General features: G+C 37.3%; 3 protein-coding genes across 8 annotated transcripts; 2 read left to right on the forward strand and 1 right to left on the reverse strand.

Moving 5' to 3' along the window:
• Positions 1–307: 307 nt before the first annotated feature.
• Positions 308–6,188, forward strand: Tti1 (Telo2 interacting protein 1). 2 transcript variants are annotated; one of them, XM_076799881.1, is made up of 13 exons: positions 308–645; positions 745–881; positions 1,040–1,217; positions 1,314–1,491; positions 1,568–1,893; positions 1,974–2,185; positions 2,268–2,666; positions 2,756–2,995; positions 3,073–3,615; positions 3,692–3,989; positions 4,112–4,340; positions 4,415–4,549; positions 4,651–6,188. In XM_076799881.1, exons 1-13 carry the CDS (start codon positions 452–454, stop codon positions 4,741–4,743), a joined length of 3,162 nt encoding a protein of 1,053 aa, XP_076655996.1. In that variant the 5' UTR covers positions 308–451; the 3' UTR covers positions 4,744–6,188. The 2 variants fall into 2 exon arrangements, with proteins under 2 accessions (XP_076655996.1, XP_076655997.1); XM_076799882.1 differs by having other exon boundaries at positions 3,695–3,989.
• On the reverse strand, positions 5,075–12,369 carry Emc1 (ER membrane protein complex subunit 1). 5 transcript variants are annotated; one of them, XR_013083341.1, is made up of 17 exons: positions 12,163–12,369; positions 11,908–12,023; positions 11,342–11,525; positions 11,002–11,055; positions 10,499–10,654; positions 10,069–10,402; positions 9,673–9,976; positions 9,347–9,367; positions 8,624–8,796; positions 8,336–8,497; positions 7,963–8,247; positions 7,687–7,882; positions 7,354–7,551; positions 7,147–7,272; positions 6,828–7,055; positions 6,313–6,531; positions 5,075–6,147 (listed from the first exon to the last, which is right to left on the reverse strand). XR_013083341.1 is itself a non-coding variant. In XM_076799883.1 (16 exons), the coding sequence occupies exons 1-16, from the start codon at positions 12,303–12,305 to the stop codon at positions 6,371–6,373; spliced, it is 2,841 nt and encodes a 946-aa protein (XP_076655998.1). In that variant the 5' UTR covers positions 12,306–12,369; the 3' UTR covers positions 5,075–6,370. The 5 variants fall into 5 exon arrangements, 4 of the variants coding, with proteins under 4 accessions (XP_076655998.1, XP_076655999.1, XP_076656000.1 ...); XM_076799883.1 differs by having other exon boundaries at positions 5,075–6,531; XM_076799884.1 differs by lacking the exon at positions 9,347–9,367 and having other exon boundaries at positions 5,075–6,531; positions 12,163–12,368.
• Positions 12,370–12,573: 204 nt separating this feature from the next.
• Usp39 (ubiquitin specific protease 39) lies at positions 12,574–15,288 on the forward strand. Its single transcript, XM_076799897.1, has 9 exons — positions 12,574–12,884; positions 13,210–13,488; positions 13,566–13,741; positions 13,821–14,046; positions 14,135–14,421; positions 14,492–14,620; positions 14,693–14,754; positions 14,837–15,059; positions 15,185–15,288. The coding sequence occupies exons 1-9, from the start codon at positions 12,800–12,802 to the stop codon at positions 15,248–15,250; spliced, it is 1,533 nt and encodes a 510-aa protein (XP_076656012.1). The 5' UTR covers positions 12,574–12,799; the 3' UTR covers positions 15,251–15,288.
• Positions 15,289–23,638: the final 8,350 nt, after the last annotated feature.

Genomic DNA, 23,638 nt, shown 5'->3' on the forward strand with positions numbered 1-23,638 from the left:
CTGTTTGTTTCGTACCGACATTTTCATGCGATATAAAATTCATTTTCGCAAAAGCGTGAACGCATCAATTAATTACACATCATTCTTCATCTTATCGACGAATTTTACTTTTTCCTAATGAAAAATAAATAAACTCTATATCTGCTTTCAACAAATGTATGTTTAATTTTGTGTACAGTGTGTAAGTGAAGGTAAGTATTTGTCGAATAACGCTAACGTCAAATAAAAGTAAAAACAATTTAAATCTTCCGCCAAAAATTCGTTTTTCAATCGCCATCTGGCGGCTTATAAATCAGCGAACAAGAGCGACAGAGAGGAAATCTGAGTGAACTGTTTGCTAGTGTTTACAATTACTGTTTACGTATAGGATGCATACATGATGCATATATATATATTAGCTGTGTCAGTTAAAAATCTTCTTCGTTTTCTGTTTTTGTGACTAAAAATAAAAATGGAACGCTATCGTATACAAGAAGCATTTACAGTTTTAAAGCCATTGTGTGATTGCTTAATGCAAAATCCAAATGTAAACAATGCACGCAATGTTGCTACTGCTCTAACAAGAATTTCTGACAAAGTTATTCAAGATTTACTAGAATATATTCTGTTTCCTTTAATTACTCATTTACCAAATGAATCGTTAAGGTAAATATTGTTACTTGCTATGTAGAGATTACAGTGTCGTTAAATAGTTGTGTGTATAACTCTCTTTACAAATTTCAATAAGTACCCCACATCTTACAGGAAAGACGTAAAAGAAGAATTGGTGAAAACAATGCAAGCAATACTATCGAGAGTAAAGATATCCAAATTGGAGTATTTTAATAAATTATATTCCTGTCTGTTGATACAAATCTACGATCAAACTCAACCAAATATGTGTAAGTACACTAATATTTAAGATTATTCGTACATCGTCTCGTTCGTGAAGTTATTCTAACAAAGTACAATCGAGGTGTTGTGCACGAGTAGGGCCAAATCGTGAGTATGATTTCAATTTTAAATAAAATTATTTAACATAGATAATTTGATTTTTTAGTGATCACAGGCCACGAAGAACTAAAAGAAGCTGTACTCTTAAGCATTAAGACCTTGATACATTCCTGTTTCACAGAAGTTATAGAATCGCTGTACGTAAGAAAGAATGCCTCTAAGGTAGGTCAAGGAATATTATTATCTATAACAATAGGCAGAGTCGAAAAGTCAAACTCACTTAGGTAAATATATAAACAAAATCCTCTTATTTATCAATCTTGTAGTCAATATATTATCGCATTCGTTAATATATAAAATCGTGTCTAATAAATGTATAGATTGAGAGCAGTAGAGACAGTAATGGCTCTGTGTCAAGTCGACGACGAAACTGATAGGTCTGATATTATACTACAAGATCAAGTAGCGGAAATTATCATGTTGTTTTTACCTGGTATTGCAAGCGGATTGCAGGAGATAGCAATAGGTGGTGAGATACAAGGGCATAAACTGACAATGGTAATGTAAAACGAAAGGTTGAACGATTAAATGTTAACAAATACAACTTAACTTTGACCAGAATATAAAATTTTAGCTAGCATTAAAAGCTTGGGGGAGAGTAATCTCACTTGTAATGAAAGATAAACCAGAAGATGATACCGAGCCTTCGTTAGATGCTCTTATGAAACCGAATATTAACTTGCTCGTCGATCCTTCCAAGAGTTCGCTACGAACAATAGACTCCAGTGAAATAAGGGAACATCTTCAAAGTGCGACAAGAAACAGAGAATGGTTTGATGCTAGTGCGAGAAAACTTAATGTACTGGTGCATCAGTTAGATGTATTGAAAAAGCATTCTCATTACAAAGTTAGAAAGGAATTAATCGACACCATTAATTTGTTGCTCGCCACATGTCCTAGGTGAATTGCGTTGTATCATATCTATGTATATTGCTTTATAAACAATATTTAAAATGAACAACTATATACTTTTTACACAGGAATATGAAACCAAATTTTATGTTGTTAATCGAGTATCTAATATCTCTGACTGAAGATGAATTTCCAGAAATTCAAGAGGAAGCTGAGAAAGCATTAAATACGATTAGTATAAACCATATGCAAAACAGAAATATGCGGCCCTTGGTGGAATTACTAGAAGAACATTTTTATAACTTACTTGCAAAGTTACCTAGGATTATCAGGAGGTTTGGTACGATTTCTACTTTTTATGATTGATTAAAATGTTTTTTTCTTTCAGTCAAAAAAGACATTGAAGATTGCTTGTGTTCTAGATGATAACGATCAGTTATCTTGTTTGAATCAAATTGCGGGTTACTTGAAACTTCTTGGAGAACAAAGATTACCATGCATCATGATGTCTTCACCACATATTCGTAGGTTGATATTAGCACTCGTGTACGTGTCTGAAATAGACTGCAGCAGTATATCCCTTCTGCAGACTGCAAATGTGAAGGACTTGGAAGATCCAGCTTATTTTCATGGATCGAACTTATGGAGAAGATTTAAATTCATTCAGAACAGATCTTGCGAAGAAAAAGTTGTAACAATATGTAAATATCTTGGAAAATTTGGTGATCTCAGACTTTTAGTTGATACCATTTTCGGCCTTATCCTCGATGTCCCACAACATAAGAAAGAGTTGTTCTTGTTACTAAACTGGATAATAAACGGTAAACGATATACAATATTTTTCTTCTCTTTTTTTCTAAGAATGATACAAATTAACGTGATTAATTAATCGGCAATTCTAAAATTATAGTTCCATTGAAAGATTGTTCAATTTTGTCGATCTATAAAGACGTTATCTATTTGTATATAAACCCTGAGCATTGGTATCCACCTATTGAATGCTCTAAGGATACACCTTTGGGTATCGCTCAAGCTAACGTGGTACAGCATTGTTTATTACTAGAAGGACTGGGACTAATTGCTCGAAACTTGAAACAAGACTACGATAGATTTCTTCTTAAGACGTTGTACTTAATTATTGAAAGTGCAGGTAATCTTCTTTTATCTGTACTAGGTAAGCGTAATGGATGGTAAAGTAATTTGGTAGCATAATTGTTTTATTTCTAGGTAGCAGGCACAGTTTGATCAGTTTTGTTGGAACCGAGACCCTCGAGGTGATTGCAAAATCTCTACAATACGATACAGTCGGTGATCTACTACGCGCAAATGTAGACTACTTTTCATACCACGTAACAGTAAAATTGCGCCGAGTAGAACGTAATCCTGGCGTACTCGATGTTATCGGAGTTGTCATGAAGTATAGCACAATAGACGTATTACCTTGTATAAAAGAAATTGTGGAAGACGTTCTTCTGCAATTGAAAAACAGTTTCCAACAGAAAAATTCGCTTGCATTTTTAAAAGTTTTTTTGACATTTGCAATATGCATCAAAAGAATGGCCAACCTTCAGCATGCTTCAACAAGACCACAGAAACAAAGTGAAATCGCCGAAATGAAATCTTCAAAAATTATTCACTCTTTGGTAGAGTATTATAAAGCGAAAAAAAAGATTGACGAAGAAATAAGGGAGCCTCCTATCGATACGAATTTAGAAGAGGAAGTGTTGGAAGAGGAAAATGGTGAAGCAGATATCACGAAGGAGGACGAAGGTAAAAATTCATAAAAATTCTATTCATATCAATTCGCAATTTTCCATTCAGATACAATTAATGTAACAAATTCTAGAAGAAGCTCAAGATCTACCTCCGTATATAAAAATGATCAGAGATGTGATGCAACATTGTTTACATTTCCTCTCGTCCAAGGAAGTAGAAAAATCACTACTTGCAATGTCAACTTTACAAGAAGGTCTTGAAATTTTAGCTGATTGGGAAAATCAATTATTACCGATAGTACATTTGATATGGCACCCGTTAGTAGATCGATTTCAAGATGAAAATCTCTTAATTATCAATCGTGCGTGGCAATTGTTAAATGTCCTTGGTCATGTTTCGAAAGATTTCATTAGATCTAGAACTCTCAAGTAAGTTTTATTATTCCCTTTGTCATATGTATTTATGTATATGGAAAGAACGAATGAGTAATAACCATGCTATAGATATATGTACCTATCTACATGTAGATAAAACGAATAACTATTTTTAGGCAAATCTTACCAGCACTTTCAAAGTTCTTAAGTGCATCGGCAAAGGAAAGTTATAACAAGAGTACCGAGAATATTTATAAATTCACTCAAACTTACAAATTACAAAAGGAATTACTTTCGTCACTAGGTGCAACCGTAAAAAATTTAAATCTTCTTGAAAAAGAAACGTGGAACGTCCTAACTGTTGCAGAACCGTACCTCAGTAAACATCAGCATTCTATATTACAAGTAAATAATAATATAGAAAATACATTTGTATTTAGATTCATCAATTTATATGTGTCTCCTTCTTTTATCGACAGTCTTGCTGTGTACAATTATATAAAGAAATTGCTGATTACAATGGAGATATTGCATGGGTGAAGTGTCTTAGTATTTTTACTTCTAAAATATCGAAAATTCCTACCGATGGAACCTTTAATATGAACAATTTCAAGGTAATTTCGATGTACATAGATTGCAAAAAGATATATACACACATATAGAGTTATGTTAATGATTACGATTCAAACTGATCAATATTCTGTTGGTTTTTTAGATAACTGAAAACATTTCAACAAACGAATATTATAAAAATGTTCAAATTATTCTACAATACATTGAAGACAAAGATTTATCTCTGACAACGTGATAAAAAAACAGGAGAAGAATGATAATTTCTTGGTAATTTCAACATAAATTTAACATAATTATAGCATTATCAATATTGTAATATACCGTATAAAATACAAAGACTTGTATTATAATAAATATTAATAATTTTATTATTCTAATGCATTCATAATGTTACTACAGTAAAGTCTTGATCTAAGCCGATAGTCTTCGCCTATCCCCCTCCACTGGAGAGTACATATATCCAATCTATGTGGGAGCACGGCCCCGAGGATCCGGCTTAGATCAAGACTTTACTATACCAAAGTCTTAAAACTAAGATATGGATAAAAATAGGTACGCTGTCAAAGTTTATATTATTATACAATTTATATTTCGTATTGGTACTGCAAATTTTACATTTTCATGATATTAGTGTTTATAGTCCTATTTTTTTTTTTTTTACAATAAAACTTATGTCTATTAGAAACTTTACATGTATCTACAAAGCAAATTACTATTCTATACAAAGAAAATGATTCTATGGTTTTTATCCGCAGATGGTATAATTCATTTAATTTTCAATCATAAATATATAATACAAAAAATCATTCGTTTGTACTGTGGCATATGTTGAGGTTCGTACAGTGCTGTGTTGGTGTTAACTTAATCTGATACATGTAACGATAAATTGACATCCTCCTTGTGATTCTAAATATTTAAATTAGAAAATTAGTATACTAATGTCTTTTTAATACTTTACTAATAACAGTGAGAACATCGATGAAATAAATCTTGCTTTAAAAACGAACAGGGAAATGCTTATACATAAATGCTAAGGATTCGAAATCTGCAATGCGTAGTATACCATGTATGTTTACGGTTCTCTTTATCCATTGCTTTTTGTGTGTTTGAAAGTAATAATTAAATTTTTTGCAGTTGACAGTATTTTATCTTGTATCATGTGTTACTAGTTTTATAAATTAAAAATAAGTGTAAGTAGCAATAAATTAATGTATTTATAAAATGCAAAACATGAAATTTGCATGTATTATATACATGTAAAAGTAAACGTTTACGTTTTCCTCTATAATATGGTTTAAAACCGATATCATAGGATGAAACGGCAATATGTACGCGACTGCACGTTCGAACAGAAAGGAACATAAATACTAGTTAAATATCGTTCGATAGTATGTGATACTAAGATAATTCGATCTTATTTTTTACCAGAAAGAAATGTAGTTGCAATAGCAGAGTTTGCACTTATAATGAAACAGATTGTTGGACACTGTTGTTTGAACGAAACATTAATCGTAGCTTGAGCATGTTGTCAGTTATTTTAGTGATCTAATTAGCGATCATGGTCCACTCTTTCCATAGAATGACTAGCACACTTTGACTCGAATATTCGGATATATGTTATCGTTATAGTGTGTGCGTTCTGTTCAATCAAATAAAAAAAGAAAACCAAATAATATATAATACGTGTAATACGTTCAGATATTTCAGGTAGTAATAAATTGTTAACATTTACTTTTGCAGTAACATTATCTTTTTATAAAACAGTATCATTTTTTTACAAATTATTATTAGCAAAATGTTTTACCTTTAAGAAACGGATACTTAAGAATGTTATGCACTAATTTCTCTAGAGAAACGAATCATCATTTCCATGCTTGTTTCTGCGCTTTTTGCGAAGCTAACTTCTTTGTAACGTATGATGAAATTAAGAGTCCTGCTAACACTATCACGATTAGATAATAATCGAAATCTTCTTTTAGAACATCAAACGTTTTCGACGGTGCCACGCGCGTGTAGAACAAGTCTGCAATAATTGTTATTAAACACATAATTGATCGTCTAAATCATTCATTAATTTTATTATCAAGTTGATGGAGTAATGTTAGTGAATCTTTCGCTTTGCGTTTTACCATTTTAAAACTTAGCTGTTGCTAAATCCATGTGATAGCAATAATAGTTCTTATTTCGATCTCTAAGTCTCAGTTTGGGACAAGTTGTGACATTTTAAAGTTGCCGTAATTTTGCATCAACTTGATATGACATGATACTATATGATAAAAAAAGTAGAGATACATGCATTGAAAATAATGGAATACATACCAAGACCGTGTACAAAAACTAAGCAAGTACTTTCAAGGCCACTAGGACTAGTGTGAACACCCGATACCCTAAACACGCTTTGATTATAATTAATTATTGCGTCCATATGAATAGGTATCTCTGGCATGTATGGTATTACACCTTCTTCGCGTACTTCTGGATTGATAGGCCGCCGTGGATCTACCATTTTCCACGGTAACTCTAATACACCACCATTGGCAAGAGCGACTGTGAAATATATAGGTGCACATGTAAGTATTACACGTATTGTATTTTTCATTCGCTGTAAATTCAGGCAAATAATATGTGAATATTTCACCTATAATGTGCTTGCTTGTAATACCCTTCTCCGTGATAGTCTCTCGCATGGATTCTATTGCCGCAGGAAAAATGAAAGCTTGTCTTTCCACGATCGGTAATTTGGTTGTACACAAAGACGAGAACACTGGAGCAGTACACGAATATTTTAGCCAAGTAATTAAAACGAAAACGAACAAGCAATACTTGAAATAATGTCATATCGTACCTGTGGTATTACTCTGCACTTTTCCTTCATAAAGTTCTAGACTAGCGATTTCAGTCCTACGACTCTTTTCATTAAAGTAACTGTATACTATCCAGTTCTCTGAATGCACAACGTGGACTGGACCACGCACTCTTTTGTGTATGATAGAAAATATCATTGCTCCAGATACAGCATCCAATAAATACAGATTAAGCGTATCTGCGAAATATAAATCAATGGTAAAAATGCATTGGTATTAGCAATTAATAATACTAATAATTTTCCCGTTATACGTCAAAATACGTAAAATCTACTTGAATTGTAATCATTTCGTGATATTTTTGGTGACCTTACTTTTATTGGTATATCCAACCCCTTCGGTTACTATAGCAACCAAGTTAGGATTAATATATTTATACAGTACAGATCTATCGCTCAAAACTCTACCCTGAGAGTGTACACGTTCTATTGGGTTTTTCGATACAACGTGTGTTATTTTTTGGTTTTCTGGAGAAAGTAGTAACTCCCATACTTTATGAGCGATAAGTTCCTGCAGAGTAAACGCAATTTTAACAGATACTTTGACATATTATACATATTTATAAATTATAGAAGTTCCAGCGTATGTACCTGAGTTGTGCTATACGAAAGAGAAAATCCAGATAGTACACCTGTCGTTTGATCCGCGGTGAACATATATATGTTTTTACCAAGCGATGCAGCCATTGCAGTTGCACCCTCTGGATATACATGCGGTTTGTCCTGATTATCAAGGATAAGAATAATTCGTAGAAAATCGTCAGTTGTAACATGAAGCAACATGGATTGCTTTATTTTATATCCCAATTTGATTAATCCATCCAACGGTTGACCAGTAATTGGATTAAATGTGTATAGAACTCCCTCTCCTGTTTTCTGAAAAATGTTTCAAGTCTATATTGTAGAGTATCGAAACTTGAATCAAAAGTAACCATTGATTTTTGATGTATTGAAGAAAACATACTCTATCTTCTGCTAATAGCGTACACTGTGGAGGATAAGGAAAATGCCTGCTGCCACGTTGCACGTATAAAACTATTGTGCTAGATCTTTTGACAAACCCTCGAATGCTTGGCACTCTAAGCTGCCAAATAATTTCACCTTTCCTAGTTTCAATACCGTATAGCTGAAAATAAAATTATTCGTTGTGCATTGCATCTTTTTCTCTTTTCTTTCGGAGAGCATAATATTCTTATCTATCAATACATGCTACCTAATAACATTAAGTAATAGCCATCAAACAAAGTCATACTTTTCCAGTTGATGTAACAAGGACAATCATTTTGTGTAATCCAAATTTATCTCGTACTAAGTCAGTACGCTGATTGGATGGTTGTGGTGTTATACTTAATATCGATTGGACGAATGCCTTTGCCTGTTTGAATTGTGAGCCGACTCTTCTGATCATCATACTTAGTACATCCCCTAATTATAACAAAATTATCAAGTTGTATATCGTTTGTACCACAAAAGCACTGTAAAGTAAACTGTTTCTTTACATACTACTGTTATTTAAAAAAACAAAACATTCTACTGCAAAACCGAAACTAAAACGGTAACGAACAGTACGTGGTTGACATGGTTGTAAAATGAGTTAATCAAGTATCACTTTCAAATTCTGTTATCTATACACTTGCAAATACAAATAATGCTCTGAATTATCTGGATTTATATAATTACTCATGCATAATACTGAATATAAATGATATTTATTATTCGATTATTATTAATTCCAAACGTGTAATTTACAACTCCTTCGAAAGAAGAGAAATACTTATTAAATTAGAAAATATTTAAAACTTCCATGCAGATACTAATTGCAACATTATAACAATTTTCCTAAGTAATAGAGAGAAAATGTTCGCTTTATATTGTCATGATTATCTAAGAAACAATCAACACATGCGAATAAATCTAATCAATAGCAGGATAACAAAGTAATTTTCAAACCAACCCTTGCTGCTTCACTACTTACATGAACTGTCTACATCAATACCTGTCAGCAGCCATTCACAAAAAAGTACAATTAATACAACTTATCTAATTTGTTTTCGTTACAAATTAAATTATAAAAATAGAATATGACTTTGTTATCATGATTACAATGAAATATAACGACAAGCCATTTTACTTGTAATTCTTGCCATATGTATTATAGTATTATCTACGAGTTCAGTTTTGTGAGTTCAGTAATATGAAATAAAAATGTTATTTCGTTGATTTGATTTGATTTGATTTGATTTGACGCGGGTTTTTAGTGTACTTGAATAATCGTAACAGATATACATATTTTGTACTTACTTTCTTTCTGATCAAATTCTGTTTCGATAGCCTGCTCCCTATCAGACATAGGCAACTCTATGATTTCCACAGCTACAATGCTAGCAAGCGCTTCTTCTCTAGTCCATATTAACTTATTGTGTTGTAATAGTGCAACACTGTGATCTTCTGAACACAGTAAATGGCGACATGTTATGCCTTTTGCTTGTCGAGGACAAACCGAAGACATAATTGTTGGTGATATCAATGAAGAATGTGTTAAACTCATTGATAAATTTGGCATAGGTTTTGATGTTAGAAGTTCTGTGGCTGTAATTTCAGTTGTCTAAAATCAGACAATTTAACGTGTCAATAATTGAAGCAATATTGAAGAAGTCTCAAGGTGGAGGTACAAATCGAAGCAAAGTATTTACTTACTCCAGCTTTATATGTTGTTTCCAAAAGCACTTTTTCATTGTCAACCGAAACGATATAGAGCGCGGCATCGCCTGGTATATCTCTTTGAATTGGAACTACGTCTTTCACCACAAGAATTCGTTTCCTTTGATTACCATCTGCGCTAATCGATACAACAGGTTCTTCGCCTAGCACTGATTCTATGTGATACGGACCTTGTGCACCAGCACCAAATATTGTATTTATCGTAACTGATTGTGGCTCGGCATTCGAATCGAATAAGTGTACCAAGAGTAATACAGCTAATGAGCTATCTCCTTTTAAACATGCTAGATACGGAGCTGCCAGAACGCATCTGAGAAAAAAACGAAGTAAAGTTATTACTAGCATTCTGATTAAATAATATAGGATGTAATAGATAAAGCAGTTATATATTAATTTAGTTCCTTACTCTGTTTCTTGACTTATAAATGATCCATAGACTTTCCTTGTTTGGAGTTTGTGCCCTGTCTTACTATCGTACGATGTTACTTTAATATCGCTGTTATAGCTGGGCAAAATGTGATGTACCATACCATCTTTTATGTACCATTTTACATCTTTGATTCTGAATAGTAACAGAAAATTGCAGATATTTAAATAGTATCGAAAATTTTATATAAATAAACGAAACATTATTGTGAAATTTGGTGCTTTAGTGAAGTCATTAGTGATATGTACGAAATATATAAAATACTAAAATTTTATTACAAAATATCGAAAGTATATTAATTTTCTTTTTTCTCTTTGCTTATAATTGTTTTGCAACTTTATATTACGACAATTTAGAGAATATCAATTAAATTTAACTCTATAATTATATGTACATTATACATATATAAATGTGAGAAATCCGTAATAGTTGAGTGAATGAACATGTATTGTTTATTGTGCATTAGATAAAGGTAAAGAAACCTGTTAGCACTGTACAATCCCAATGTAGAAAAAGATATAAATGGAGAGAAACGTCTGAAAAACCAATAATTATAATTACCTCTTACTATGTACACTATACCGTTTTTATACACTATACACCATTAATCTACATAGTTCAGTAAATTGTTATTATTACTATTACTAGGAAGCAATATGTTATATATTTAAGTTAATTTTGACACTGGAACTACAGAGTCACTAAAAAGTGACTCTTTTCGTTGTTAAAGTTATCTTTAACAATGAAATTAATAGAAACAAGTATAACAGTGACAGTAATAGAAATCAGTTATATTAGTGAGAAAGTAATATAAATATTAACCTCTCCGGATTTTGCTCAGCCATGGGCCATTCATGAAGAATGTGACCTGTGGCTACATCCCATGCCCGAACAATAGCTGGTACTCCTCCACTCACAGAAACTAAATCTCCGTCTGCAACTCCTCCCATTGCACGAATATGACCTGCATATCCCTTTTCTAATACTCGTCTCCATAAAATTTGTCCTAAATAAACAACGTTTCTTATGAATCTATGTATCTACTTTGTTACTTTTCAGAAATTAACCCTTTGACTGTGGGATATATGTATCCTAATTCTAATCTAATCTAATCTAATCTAATATAATATAAAACTATAAGCATTTTGGTACACTATAGAAACTATAGTTAATTTTAATACAGTTATTTCAGTTGAATAAAGTAGCAAGTATGGGATAAACATATTAAAATTTGCCCAGCATTTCATCTTTCAATAATAATAATAATATAAATATTGAAAGGCAAAAATATTCTTTTGTAATTAATGGCTGGAATCTCTCATTTACAAGTACGAAAGAAATTTCATTCGTGACACGTAATCGTTTTTATATTAATATTTATAGGCTACCTGACTTCAGGTTCAGCGCGGCAATAACATTTTCCTCGGTAGCAACAATAATTTTCTTTGCAGTTGAGACCGTATCAAAACTGGCGAACTTAATTTTACCGACATAATTCTGCTTCCTGTAAATAAAAAAATAAATTCTTCGTTTAGCGTAATTCGATTAGCAGGCAGACTGTCAAACACGGAAGCATGCTACTGCATTATTAACGCGTTTGAGCATTACAATCAACATTTGTTTCAGAATACGAAACATTTTACCAGTCGAATTTTCCAATTTGGTCTTCGTAGAGACACACAGACAAATTAAACAGACCGATTAACACGAGAAAGAATTGTAATATTTGAACATCAGTTAAAAACCGGTTAATATTCCCTCTAAAACTCCATACGAAAGGAGCCATGACGATTACTGTGAACGTATCAACCCATCTGATTATACAAATTTCCTCTGCACCTGACTGACTGATACAGTCATTGAGTATAGAAAAGAAAGAGTAGAAGCTCTGTGGAAAATTTCTGCTTTGTTTTGGCATCCATAAGAGGAAGACGTCTGTTTCACGAAGAAGACTACAAGACGAATGAAAAGCTCACTTTGTCCTCAGCAATGATTATTGGAATTTGTAGTCTACAAAGTCAATACAGTTTTACAGTTGTACTTAAGAACGTAGTGTACTTTATTATAGATAAATTCATCATTTTTACGAAATTTATTATGTACAATTGACATTGATAAAAATTGAAATATTAATTTAAACTTATTACGTAATTGGATAACAGACATTTTTCATTCGCTGGTTGTCATTTGTTTGTGGACTTATTCGTGTTGTATAGTACAAATGAAGTATTTACGCCGGTATACCGCGGTATATGAAAACATGTCTGCCTTTGATCTCTAATGAAAATGGCGACTAAGAAACAGGAGAATCAACAAAAAAGGAAGTTGCGGGAGGATGAAAGTGATACGGATGATGATATCGAAAGTAAGTATTTATAATTAGATTTGTAATCATTCACAGTTGTTTTCATCTTTGATTTTCACTGTAAGCAGAAATGTCAGTGATAGAATTCATTGTTTACACAATTCGAATGTAAGGTTAGGTGATTCTTGAATTTATTTATGTATTGAATTAAATCGAAGCTTTTAATATTATTAATGTACGTTATTTTAGAACTATTTTATATCAAATCGACTTATGTTAAAGTAAGGGATCGCATTTTTATATACATATGTAAATAAGTATTTGTTACTGGTTTCTAACCTAAAAATAGGTTAGATTATAAATTTGTTAATTTGTTTTATTTTAGAAAATGTTAAATTCATGAAGACGAACTCTGAAGCACCACGACTATGTCCTTACTTAGACACGATAAATCGACAATTTTTAGATTTCGATTTTGAAAAGTTATGTTCTGTATCGTTATCGAGAATTAATGTGTACGCTTGTTTGGTATGTGGAAAGTATTTTCAGGGTAGAGGTACTAATACTCATGCGTATACACATAGCGTAGCAGAAAGTCATCATGTATTTCTTAATCTGCATACTTTAAAATTTTACTGTTTACCAGATAATTATGAAATAATTGGTAAGTTAATGTTCTTATTATTTTACATAGCGATTGGAAGATATGCCAACGCAAAATAATAAATGATTCTTATTCAGATTCGTCATTAGACGACATAAAATATGTTTTGAATCCAACATTCGACAAAGCACAGATTGCTCAGTTGGATAAAAGCGATAAGTTATCGAGAGCTATAGATGGCTCGTTATATTCTCCAGGTATCGTGGGGATGAATAATATAAAAGCAAATGATTATTGTAATGTCATATTACAAGTGAGTTGTATTTAAATATACATACATATAATTTGAATGTAATCCATAGCGATAAGAAAATGAAAATTATGTTATTTAGGCTCTTTCTCATGTCACACCTCTAAGGGACTTCTTTTTAAGAGAGTCTAATTATTCTCATGTAAAAAGACCACCGGGTGATTCTTCCTACCTTTTAGTTCAACGTTTTGGAGAACTAATGAGAAAGTTATGGAACCCACGTAACTTTAAAGCGCATGTCAGTCCACACGAAATGTTACAAGCTGTCGTATTGTGGAGTAAAAAACGATTTCAGTTCACAGAACAGGGTATATAATGCAATACGTAGTTGTGAAAATATTCGCGAACGCATCCGATTCTATATACACTGTATACATATTAAAATGAAACTTTTAGGTGATCCAATTGATTTTCTATCATGGTTTTTAAATGCTTTGCACTTGGCATTGAACGGTACAAAAAAACGTGATTCTAGTATAGTGTACAAAACGTTTTTGGGTCATATGCGTATATATACGCGAAAAATTCCACCGCTCGAATTAGACGAGAATCAAAGAAGCGAATTGCTTCATACCGTAGAATACGGTGAAACGGTAACAGAGAGTCCATTTTTATATTTAACATGTGACTTACCTCCGCCTCCTCTCTTCAAAGACCAATTTACTGAAAATATAATTCCTCAAGTGAGTGTACGAGTATAATTATATGCGCACGGAAACTGTACCAAAATATACATCTTTTTTACTCTGCTAGGTCAATTTGTATACGCTATTGAATAAGTTTAATGCGGTGACTGAAAAAGAATATAAAACTTACAAGGAGAATTTTATGAAAAGATTTGAAATTACAGAACTTCCTCCTTACCTGATACTTTACATAAAAGTAGGTATCGAACGGTATTCTATAATCAATTATAAAATCGATCGATACGCTCATATTGATTCTCCTTTTCAGAGATTTACAAAAAACACATTTTTCGTAGAAAAGAATCCCACTATAGTTAATTTTCCAGTGAAGTAAGTGTTTTCTGTATTTTTGATATCTGAAAAATAAAATCTGGTTGTAATTCGCATGTACTGTATAGCATATTATTTTCAGGAATGTAGATTTTGGAGATATTTTAACGCCCGAAGTGAAACAGAGACATCCTTGTACAACATACGATTTAGTAGCAAATATAGTTCACGACGGCGAGCCTGGTCAGGGAACATACAGGGTTCACATTTTACACAGAGCTACCGGTCAGTGGTACGAATTGCAAGACTTACACGTAACTCAAATTCTACCGCAAATGATAACATTGACCGAAGCGTACATCCAGGTACACAGCTTTGTACAGTACATATAAATACTATTCATTAAGGGTATCCAAAGTATACGTATCTGTGCAATTTGTATATGTAAGTTATCAAGTAGGTATATACAAACATTTTTCTTTTCTTTTAGATATACGAGTTGAAGAAAGACGTAAACATCGAAAATGGTGAAAGTAAAAATAAGAAAACTACATGATACATATAATTTTTTAAATAAAATATTTTGATTTTTCAGCTTGCATTTTTATTTGTATCAACTGTGTATGCGTCGATCGTGCCAGTTTTATACTCTACACTGTTACATTATCCTTAGTTGATTTAAATTTCGAATGCGAGCTGAATTTTCCGTAACAAATGAACAATAAAATTTACATTCAGTTTAATGCCTTCTTTATCGAACACATATTTTTAACGAACGATAGCATGGCCTCTAAAGCTTTTATTATTTTATTCCTTAAAATGCTATTCTGCTAATGTTCTAGCTAGCTTAGGATATCCTGTCTAGCAGTAGAATAAATATAGTACTATATTTGCCATACGCGTAATAGTACTATCGCATAACGTAAAGTGTAATCGTTTTTCTAAATGGTCAGCAGTGACGTCGCGTCGCGCGCTGCGCCGATCGTGTCGAAAAGTGCCGAAAACTGGCGAACTTTGCCGAGAAGATCGGAAGTGTAAACTGGAAGTAGAAGTGGTGTCGGTAGTGGGAGAAATGACGCGTGGAGGGGAGTCGTCGGAGTGTCGCGCCGAACTGCCGAAGCCCGGAGCCTAGCCGGAGTAGTGGAGTAGAGTGGAGTAGAGTCACAGCCGGCCACGCGAGACGATTACGAGTGAACGTTTTCTTTTCGTGGCGGCGCTTCGTCTTTTCCACCGTTTTTCCCGCCGTGCCTTTTCTTTTTCGGAGTGTTGTATCGGTCTACCTATCTACATATATCGAACGCGCGACGTATTTCTCGTATTGTTACCGAACGCGCGTTTGTGATACTGACGTTTCACCTCGTCCCTAGTTCATTGCCGCGAGTGTGTTTCTGTCCGACTGTCTGTTGGTCGGTCGGTCGGTCGGTCGGTCGGTTGTTCGGTCTTTTTCTCTCTCTCCGTCTCTCTCCCTGTCTGCCTGTGTGCACGTTGCGCGTTGTGTTGCCCAGTGTGTTCTCAGCACGTGGATTATCGCCGGTGGTAGCGACGCGCGTGTAAATACCTGCTGCATACGTACCTACCTACAACGCAACAGAGTGAGTCTTCCCTTTCATTCGATTTTTTTCCCTTTTTAACGAGAACCACTCCGTGAACTTCTCCGCGAAACTTGTTTGTGTATCCAGCCGTGTCCTGTTATAACAGTCGATCGAGAAGATGTTCGCGCGTCGAATATGTTGTGCGCTGTGTACCGGGCAGGATGCTTGTTCGCGAGCTTTTGGAAAATCGTGCCAGCCTGTTGGCGGTAACCGGTAACGGTTCTGTCTCGCGTCCCTCGTCCCTCGTCTCTCGTCTCTCGTCTCTCGTCTCTCGTCTCTCGTAAATGGCACCTGACGGAGGATCCCTATCTCCTTTAAAGCGTTCCCGCCTAACTTTTCTATCGGAATGAAATGCTGCGTACTTCGTGCACTGTACCTGTACGAATGAAATATAATAGTATCGCAAGCATGGCTCGTTGTCGAGAGGATATTTTTGTTTTGTGTATTCGATTGTTCTGAATATCGATGACGGTCGCAAAAACTTTTCATATGCACATACATCGGTGAATAATTTTTAATGGTACATACATACATTTCCGAGAGACTCGAGTTCGAGTGTCCACGGCCTAAAGCCATTTCTGCATTTTTTGTCACGCTCTTGGGGCCTGTCGCCTCGAAGCCCGAAGCCCCGAGGCCTCGAAGCCGGATAAATTGGGGATAGGGCTGGGGACCATGACACCCCAGCGTGAAATGTAAACCAGACCTCATTACGGACTCGTATTTTATCCGATATTCGTTCGCAATTTCTTTTCTTTAATTCAACGCGTAGATTGAACATCTGCAAATAGCGTTTTCGAAAACGAGTCGATTAAGAGCAGAGTCGAGCATTAATCTTATTTGAAATTGATTTGAAATCAAGGTTCTGCGGAACATCTTGATTCTAATGTCCGCGAAGCTCCTCGGTTATTCTCGTTCGTGCGAGCAATTCGGATTTATGTCGGCGCGTTGCCAATGCCGCGCGTACCTTCCAGTAGGTAATCGTTCCGAATGTACATACCTGTTTCACGCAAACCTCGAAAAAAGTGATTGCGTGGCCTCCGCGGAAGAAAGGAACGAGCCCCGCAACGTTCCCCGTTTAAAACGGTAGAGGTAGAGGAGAGGATAGAGTGAAAGGGAGGTGGTGGTACACGTTGCCTCGAAGAAGAGGAAGAAGAAGAAGAAGAAGAAGAAGAAGCCACGAGTTTCGAATTCCTAGCTTCTATCCCGCTTCTGATCGTTGATCGCGGTATCGCGTAAACCAGTTTTTCGCGCACGAAACAATCATCGATGACAGATCGATAGCGCGTCATCAGTCGCTGGTTTCGTACGTCGGGAATCGTGTTTGTGCACAGGAAGTATGTAGTCGTAGAAATGAAGCGTCCATCGTTGTAACTGTTGATTGTATTTTTGTACAGGCTACAGGTCGCGTTTCTCGGACTCTATAAATTGATCCTGCAAGTACGAATGTACGAAGCAACAGCTTTCGCGCTGAAAAGCTGTAAACGCCGCGTCCTCGAGTAGAACGACATAAGCATGCATTTGCAAACCCGAGGGATTGGAACTCCCGGACCGCGGAGGATGTTATTAGCGAGTTTCTTGTGGAATGTCTCGAACGTGGGTAGCGTATTAAGTAGAAACGTAGCGTATAACGTGTAGTTTCAGTTTCGTTTCGTGATCCTTCGTTGACTATTTCAATTTCAATGTCCTTTGGCGAGCTCTTTCAGAAATTTCACGTAAAATAGCGAGGGGAAACCGAACCCCTCTATCATTTTACCACTCTACCGCTTTTTAAGCACACGACTTCCCGTTCGTGGGCGCAAACGCGTCGAGGATCGAGATCATGGTTGTACTCGTTGTCTACGAGAAACAGCCTTGAGGCAGTTAAATTGTATCGATCGAGGATACAGGAGCGCATCGGGGAATGCTTCCTGTCGGTGCAATTTAATCATGCGCATAGTCGTAACGTGCCTAGATCATTGTTTTGTTACTCGCGCTCATACTTTTGCCTGGCAAGCAGTTGGTCATATTTGTTGTTAACAATGGTTTGGATTGTAATTAAACGCGGAGAAGAAAGTTTGGTTGAACGCATCCTCCTTTTTCTTCATTCTTCGTTGTTCGTTGTTCGTTGTTCGTTGTTCGTTGAAATTTTTCCGTCACGGAGAAAGCATTTATTGTTTCCTTCGCGCAGGAAGCCGCTCGGCACGGGAAATGAATCTGTATCGGAGAAAGTCTCGCGAGTTCTGTTGTTGTCGCTCGTATGCCGTGATTCTCTCGTACACCGTGGTACAGTGGCGAGCATATCTAGTCCTATCGAAACGACGCGCGAGGACGTTTCATATAATTTGAACTGTTCGTACAATTGAAAGAAGAAAATGTACACTTCCCACAGAGATCGAAATAGTGTGCTCGCTTTATAGGACATGTCCAATGTACGCGAAGGGTGTGAATGGAACGTCCTATAATGTTGTGCGGTACTTTGGTCGAGCATGGTACTGTACGGGAATCGGGAATCACGTTTCCTTGCGGGTCGAAGGAGCGTCGTTAGAGAGAAATAGTCGACAGGTACACAACAGCAGGTGGGCAGCTGTTGCGGCGTGACACTCGTGCATCTGCCTATAGGTGAACGATTAAGACACGCGATGGCTGCTGCAACGCGGTAAATTAGGTTACGTTGGTCACGATTCTCGCGGAAATGTTGAGTTTCTGGGCGAGAAGCTAGTGTTACGCGGTTCGCTAGTGTTACGGGACTTGCGGGAGTACCTCCGTTCCTCCGAACAGTTAGAAGCCGATGATCCGATCGGGATTCCAAGCAGAGGCGTGTATTGTACCGAGTCCGACCGCGTAACTTCAAACGGGCAAAAAGATCGTCCGGTTCGTCCGGAAGGATTCTTCTGCAGAAACCGAAACTCGAAATGAACGTGAATATGTGCCGCAAACATTCTGCAACGTTTACCGCTACATACATATGTAGTAGTCGCAAGGGAAACCTTTGCCACGCATGTTCGCCTGGCGAACGGCTCGTGCAATTTCGAGAGAGTTACAAAGCGCGCGAAAATATTTGTTGAGCGATTCGGAGTATCTAATGTCAGCCGGATTGTTTGAACAGAGACACACCGCGTTTGAAGCACGTGGCGTGGCAGACGTCTCGGATGAAAGAATGTCACTCGAGGCGGATCGACTCGCTCGGATAACGATCGGGAATAAGTTTTCCGTTCGAGTTCCCGTGTTTTAATCGCACGTTGCGCGCCGAGAGTCGAGAGTCGAGAGTCGAGAGTTGAGCGTCGAGCGTCGAGCGTCGAGAGTCGCCTCGCGGACGAGATCTAAAGTCTAAAGTCGTCCGCGAACTGGGACGCACCAGCGCGAACTGCCTTTCGTCAATTTTGTAATCTAGGACGGCCGTCTAAAGAAAAAGTTTTTCTTTAAACGGCAAGGGTGGGTGAAAGAGGAGATGGGGCGAGCGTTTATATAACGGAGAAACTGACGCGTTTGAAGCGCTAGACCTCGTACCATTGGAAGTGGGGGATCAATTAAAAAGAGCGGAGCGCAATATTTCCTAGCTGCCCTGTCAACAAGCTGAAAATAAGTTGACATTGTCGGGCTGGATGTCGCGAACACTTTCGGCGACTGTGTTGTCTTTCGCGGCGCGATGATTAGAACCGGAAGGAAAGAAGGACACGCGGAGACGTTGCGACTCGCGCGGATTCAACGTGTACGGTCACGGTGTACCCTCATTTACGTAATGCTCTACGAGAAAAGGACAATGCCGTCTGGCGCGCTCCTCTCGTTTATGATTCGTTGCACGGGAGACGCGAAAAGAAAAATTACAGGGTGGCTCGTTCGTTCGTTTGTTTGTTTGCTGGCTCGTTGGTTTATTGCTGCATCGTTACCGCTTTTCGAACGCTAAATCTCGTGAGCTTTCCAGTTCCGTCGAATCTCGTACAATATACCGCGTAATCGCGGTGTAGTCTGTCTCCAATAGAGAAGCGAAGCGCAAGCAAAGGTTGACTGGGTACAACGGCGCGACGATGAACCCATTTCTCTGGGGACTTTATTCTTCTTTCTTTTTTTTTCCGTAGGAACGAACGAAAGAACGAACGCACGTTAGAAAATAAAAAATCCTTACGTCCTAAGAAAGCTCGTCGACGTCGATTATAACGCTACACGGTTTCGCTATCGGTTTCGTGGTTCATAAAGCGTTGGTCATAGTTCTTTGACCAGGGTAAACGGCTTACCTTGAATTTAAAATCGATACACGAGAGTTAGCCGGGATGTGTGGAAGCGCAAAGTAAAAGTTATTACGTAATTAAATTCATCGTGTCTCTGGGGGAACCTCGAGAGCATGACTAAATCGAAATCTATTCTTGATCTATTAAAATGCAAAGTTTGTTTAGAACTCTTGTAAGAGAATTTTCACAAAATTTCCAATCCTCTGGCTTCTATTTTTTGTACTGGCTAACAGAAAAAAAGAAGAACGCAATCTTTCAGTCGAATCGAACGGCTCGAGTTGCTTTGAGAAGTTGGAAGGACTAGTTTGCCAAAGCCAAACGAAACGATTTGGATACGCAGTCGGATGAAATAATTGTTCGCATGCGTGAAACGAGAAACGAGAAACGAGAAACGAAAACTTGGAAACACGCGAGGAACCCAAAACCACGGAAAAATAACGTCTGATCGCAATCTTCCGTGTCACGGAGAAAAGAATGTGGTCCCAGCATGGTTTCCGAAGCTCTTAAGACGTTAATTACCGGGCAGAAATATTTTCAAGTTTTCCTGCCCGCTGCGCGAAATTACTGAAACGCGACTGTAGGAAAAAAAAAATTCACTTCCGTTAGTCTGTCCTTCTAGCCGCGATCTTGCTTCGAGGTAACCCATATGACGAACCACCCATACGCTTGCCTTTCTTGCCTTCCTCGTCTTCGTTGCTTTCGTTGCGTTTCTTGTGTCCGTATGCACAAGTTGCATACGTTAGACGCGCGCACATCGGACATTTCTTTTTTCATAGAAGCTTGACGAGCGAAGCACGCTCGCGAAGGGCCCGTGACCGGTACAACTACCATCGCTGAAAGCCAATCGATCCGTACTCTCGTTTCTATCCGTCGCGTCGACTCGACTTTTTCTTCAAATACGTATGTAGAATGTATACATGGAGTATTCGCACCAAGTGTACGACAAATATTTGCACCGAGAACCTGAACATTTGTCATTCTGCAAGAGTAAAAATATTTTTCCGAAGAAGGACGAATCATCTAATTTTCTCTTTTATAATTCGCAGCCTGAAATCACGATAAAATGTGGCTGCATAAAGCATAAAGCATAAAGCATAAAGCATAAAGCATAAAGCATAAAGCATAAGCTACTATTGTGACCCACAGCCTACATTTTCCGTTAGACGTTACTATCCGCACCACCTGTCTTAGCGTGCGCTCTTCCCCTTCTTCCGTTATCTTTCTTCTTCCATCTGAACACGTTCCCTCTTTCTCTTTCTCTGTACGCCTGTCTATCTATCCGAACACATGTATTCCTTTTACCTTCTCTTTCCAGACGATACGTACACGGGTAGCCAACTCGATCCCTCTTACCGTCTTCCTGTCTTCCTTCCTCCCTCCTACGATCAACCCGCTCTGCTACGTTCGCGTTCGTGGCCGTTGCGACTTGCGACTTGCGACACCCGCGACTTTAAAGGCTCGGCCTACTGTTTTATTTAAATTGTTCGTGTACTGTTCCTGCTGTCGCGTGGTTAACCTGGCCAAAATCGGGCGCGCACCGTTCGAGCCGCTGAGCGCTGCGTTGCCATAAGTTTCGAACGAGGCGATGGAAAGCTAGCCTGCTAGCTTGTCTTGCGCGATTGCGTTCTTCCTGCTTTGCATTTGGCACGATCGAATCCCCGACGGACACTGTTATTCAGCTGTTTTAACCATTTCATGGTTACGAGTTGGTAGTTGGAAAAATTGGAAAATTGTTATAACTTCGTAGATGAAAATGGTAATTTCTTGGTAGCGCAAGAAAAAAGTTGGTTTGACCTTAGCGGGTGACACAAAGATGCTATTTATATTCCGCTTTTTATGGCAACATTTTCGAAATCTGACCTTCGAATTTTTCCACCCACTGTGCGTGTAACGTTACGAGAACGCAGCGAGTCCTACGCGTGCGACGTGTCACAACGTTGTTCGCATAAATCAATCGCTGAAACGCATTCTAATCGCCAGGCCTCGTTTACGTTCGCAAAATAAATATATAATTATGTTCACTCGCCTGTTCGACTCGCTATTTCGTAATTGAACAGAAATCGAAAGCCAAGCGTCGGTAATCATTATAATTCCAAACGGAACAAGGCGAACAATCGTTAATGTTTTTGGCGAGACATATTATATACCGTGCAGTATACGTAGAATATAGAAACGGCGAAAAAGAGTGTTTACGTAGAATCGGTTTCTGTAGAAACTGTGCTAAATTTTTGCGAAAGTAGCGGCGCGTCGAGCGAAGGAGCACAATGGTGCGATGAAATTGCGCAACAAACTTAGGGCCCTACTGTCGTTGAGCACTCTCTGGAACTCTGGGAGCCAGTTAGCGAGAGAGGAGAAACGAGAAACGAGAAACGAGAAACGAGAAACGAGACACGAGAAACGAAACTCCAGGATAATGTTCCACTGGCTCGGTTCGAGAGTCATCCGCGATCTTATCGAATCTCGGTGGAAATCCTCGAAACGAGTCCATCCTTCGGGCCGTGCATCACCTTCGAGGGCTCCTTGCTTCCGGCGAATTGTGCCGCTCGATCGCATCCGGTCACACGCTTCGCATAACTTCTTTTCGCTCGCATCATCTACTCTGTGTTCTTCTTCTGTGGTCCCCTCGGCCAGACGCGGTATAACAGTTTAATCGTTGCTGTTAAACGGTTTACACGTTCCGCGAATTCGTTCAATTTGCGAACAGAAATTTCTGCTCGTTTCATGGTTGAATTTTTTCAATCCGAATCGCATTAGGGTGAGCGCGAACGCATCGCTATGAAAATTTATTAATTCCGTCCGACTCGGTGAAAAATTCTCGTACGAAGATGGGAGAAAAAATTCAATCGAGACTTTCATTATAGGTACCACTACGGTCGAGCGTATACCGTATACCGTATATCTACATAGGTGTACATGCACCTATGTGTACGCTAGGGTTATACGGCGACTGAGATTTCAGAGGGTGGCTATATCGTATAAAAAAAGATTAGGTAACAAATTGTGATTCCTCGTGGGGGTGAATGCGGCAACGCGTTCACGCATCATGTTAAACTGTGTGTTGCATCAATTTTCGGGTAATTTCATGGCAATTTCCTGATCCCTTCGGAAATTTTGTCAAGGGAAAAGGTTCGAGGGATGGCTGCGTCT

The sequence above is a fragment of the Halictus rubicundus genome, chromosome 14 (genome assembly GCF_050948215.1).
Source record: "Halictus rubicundus isolate RS-2024b chromosome 14, iyHalRubi1_principal, whole genome shotgun sequence".
In the NCBI taxonomy this organism is placed as follows: Eukaryota; Metazoa; Arthropoda; class Insecta; order Hymenoptera; family Halictidae; genus Halictus; species Halictus rubicundus.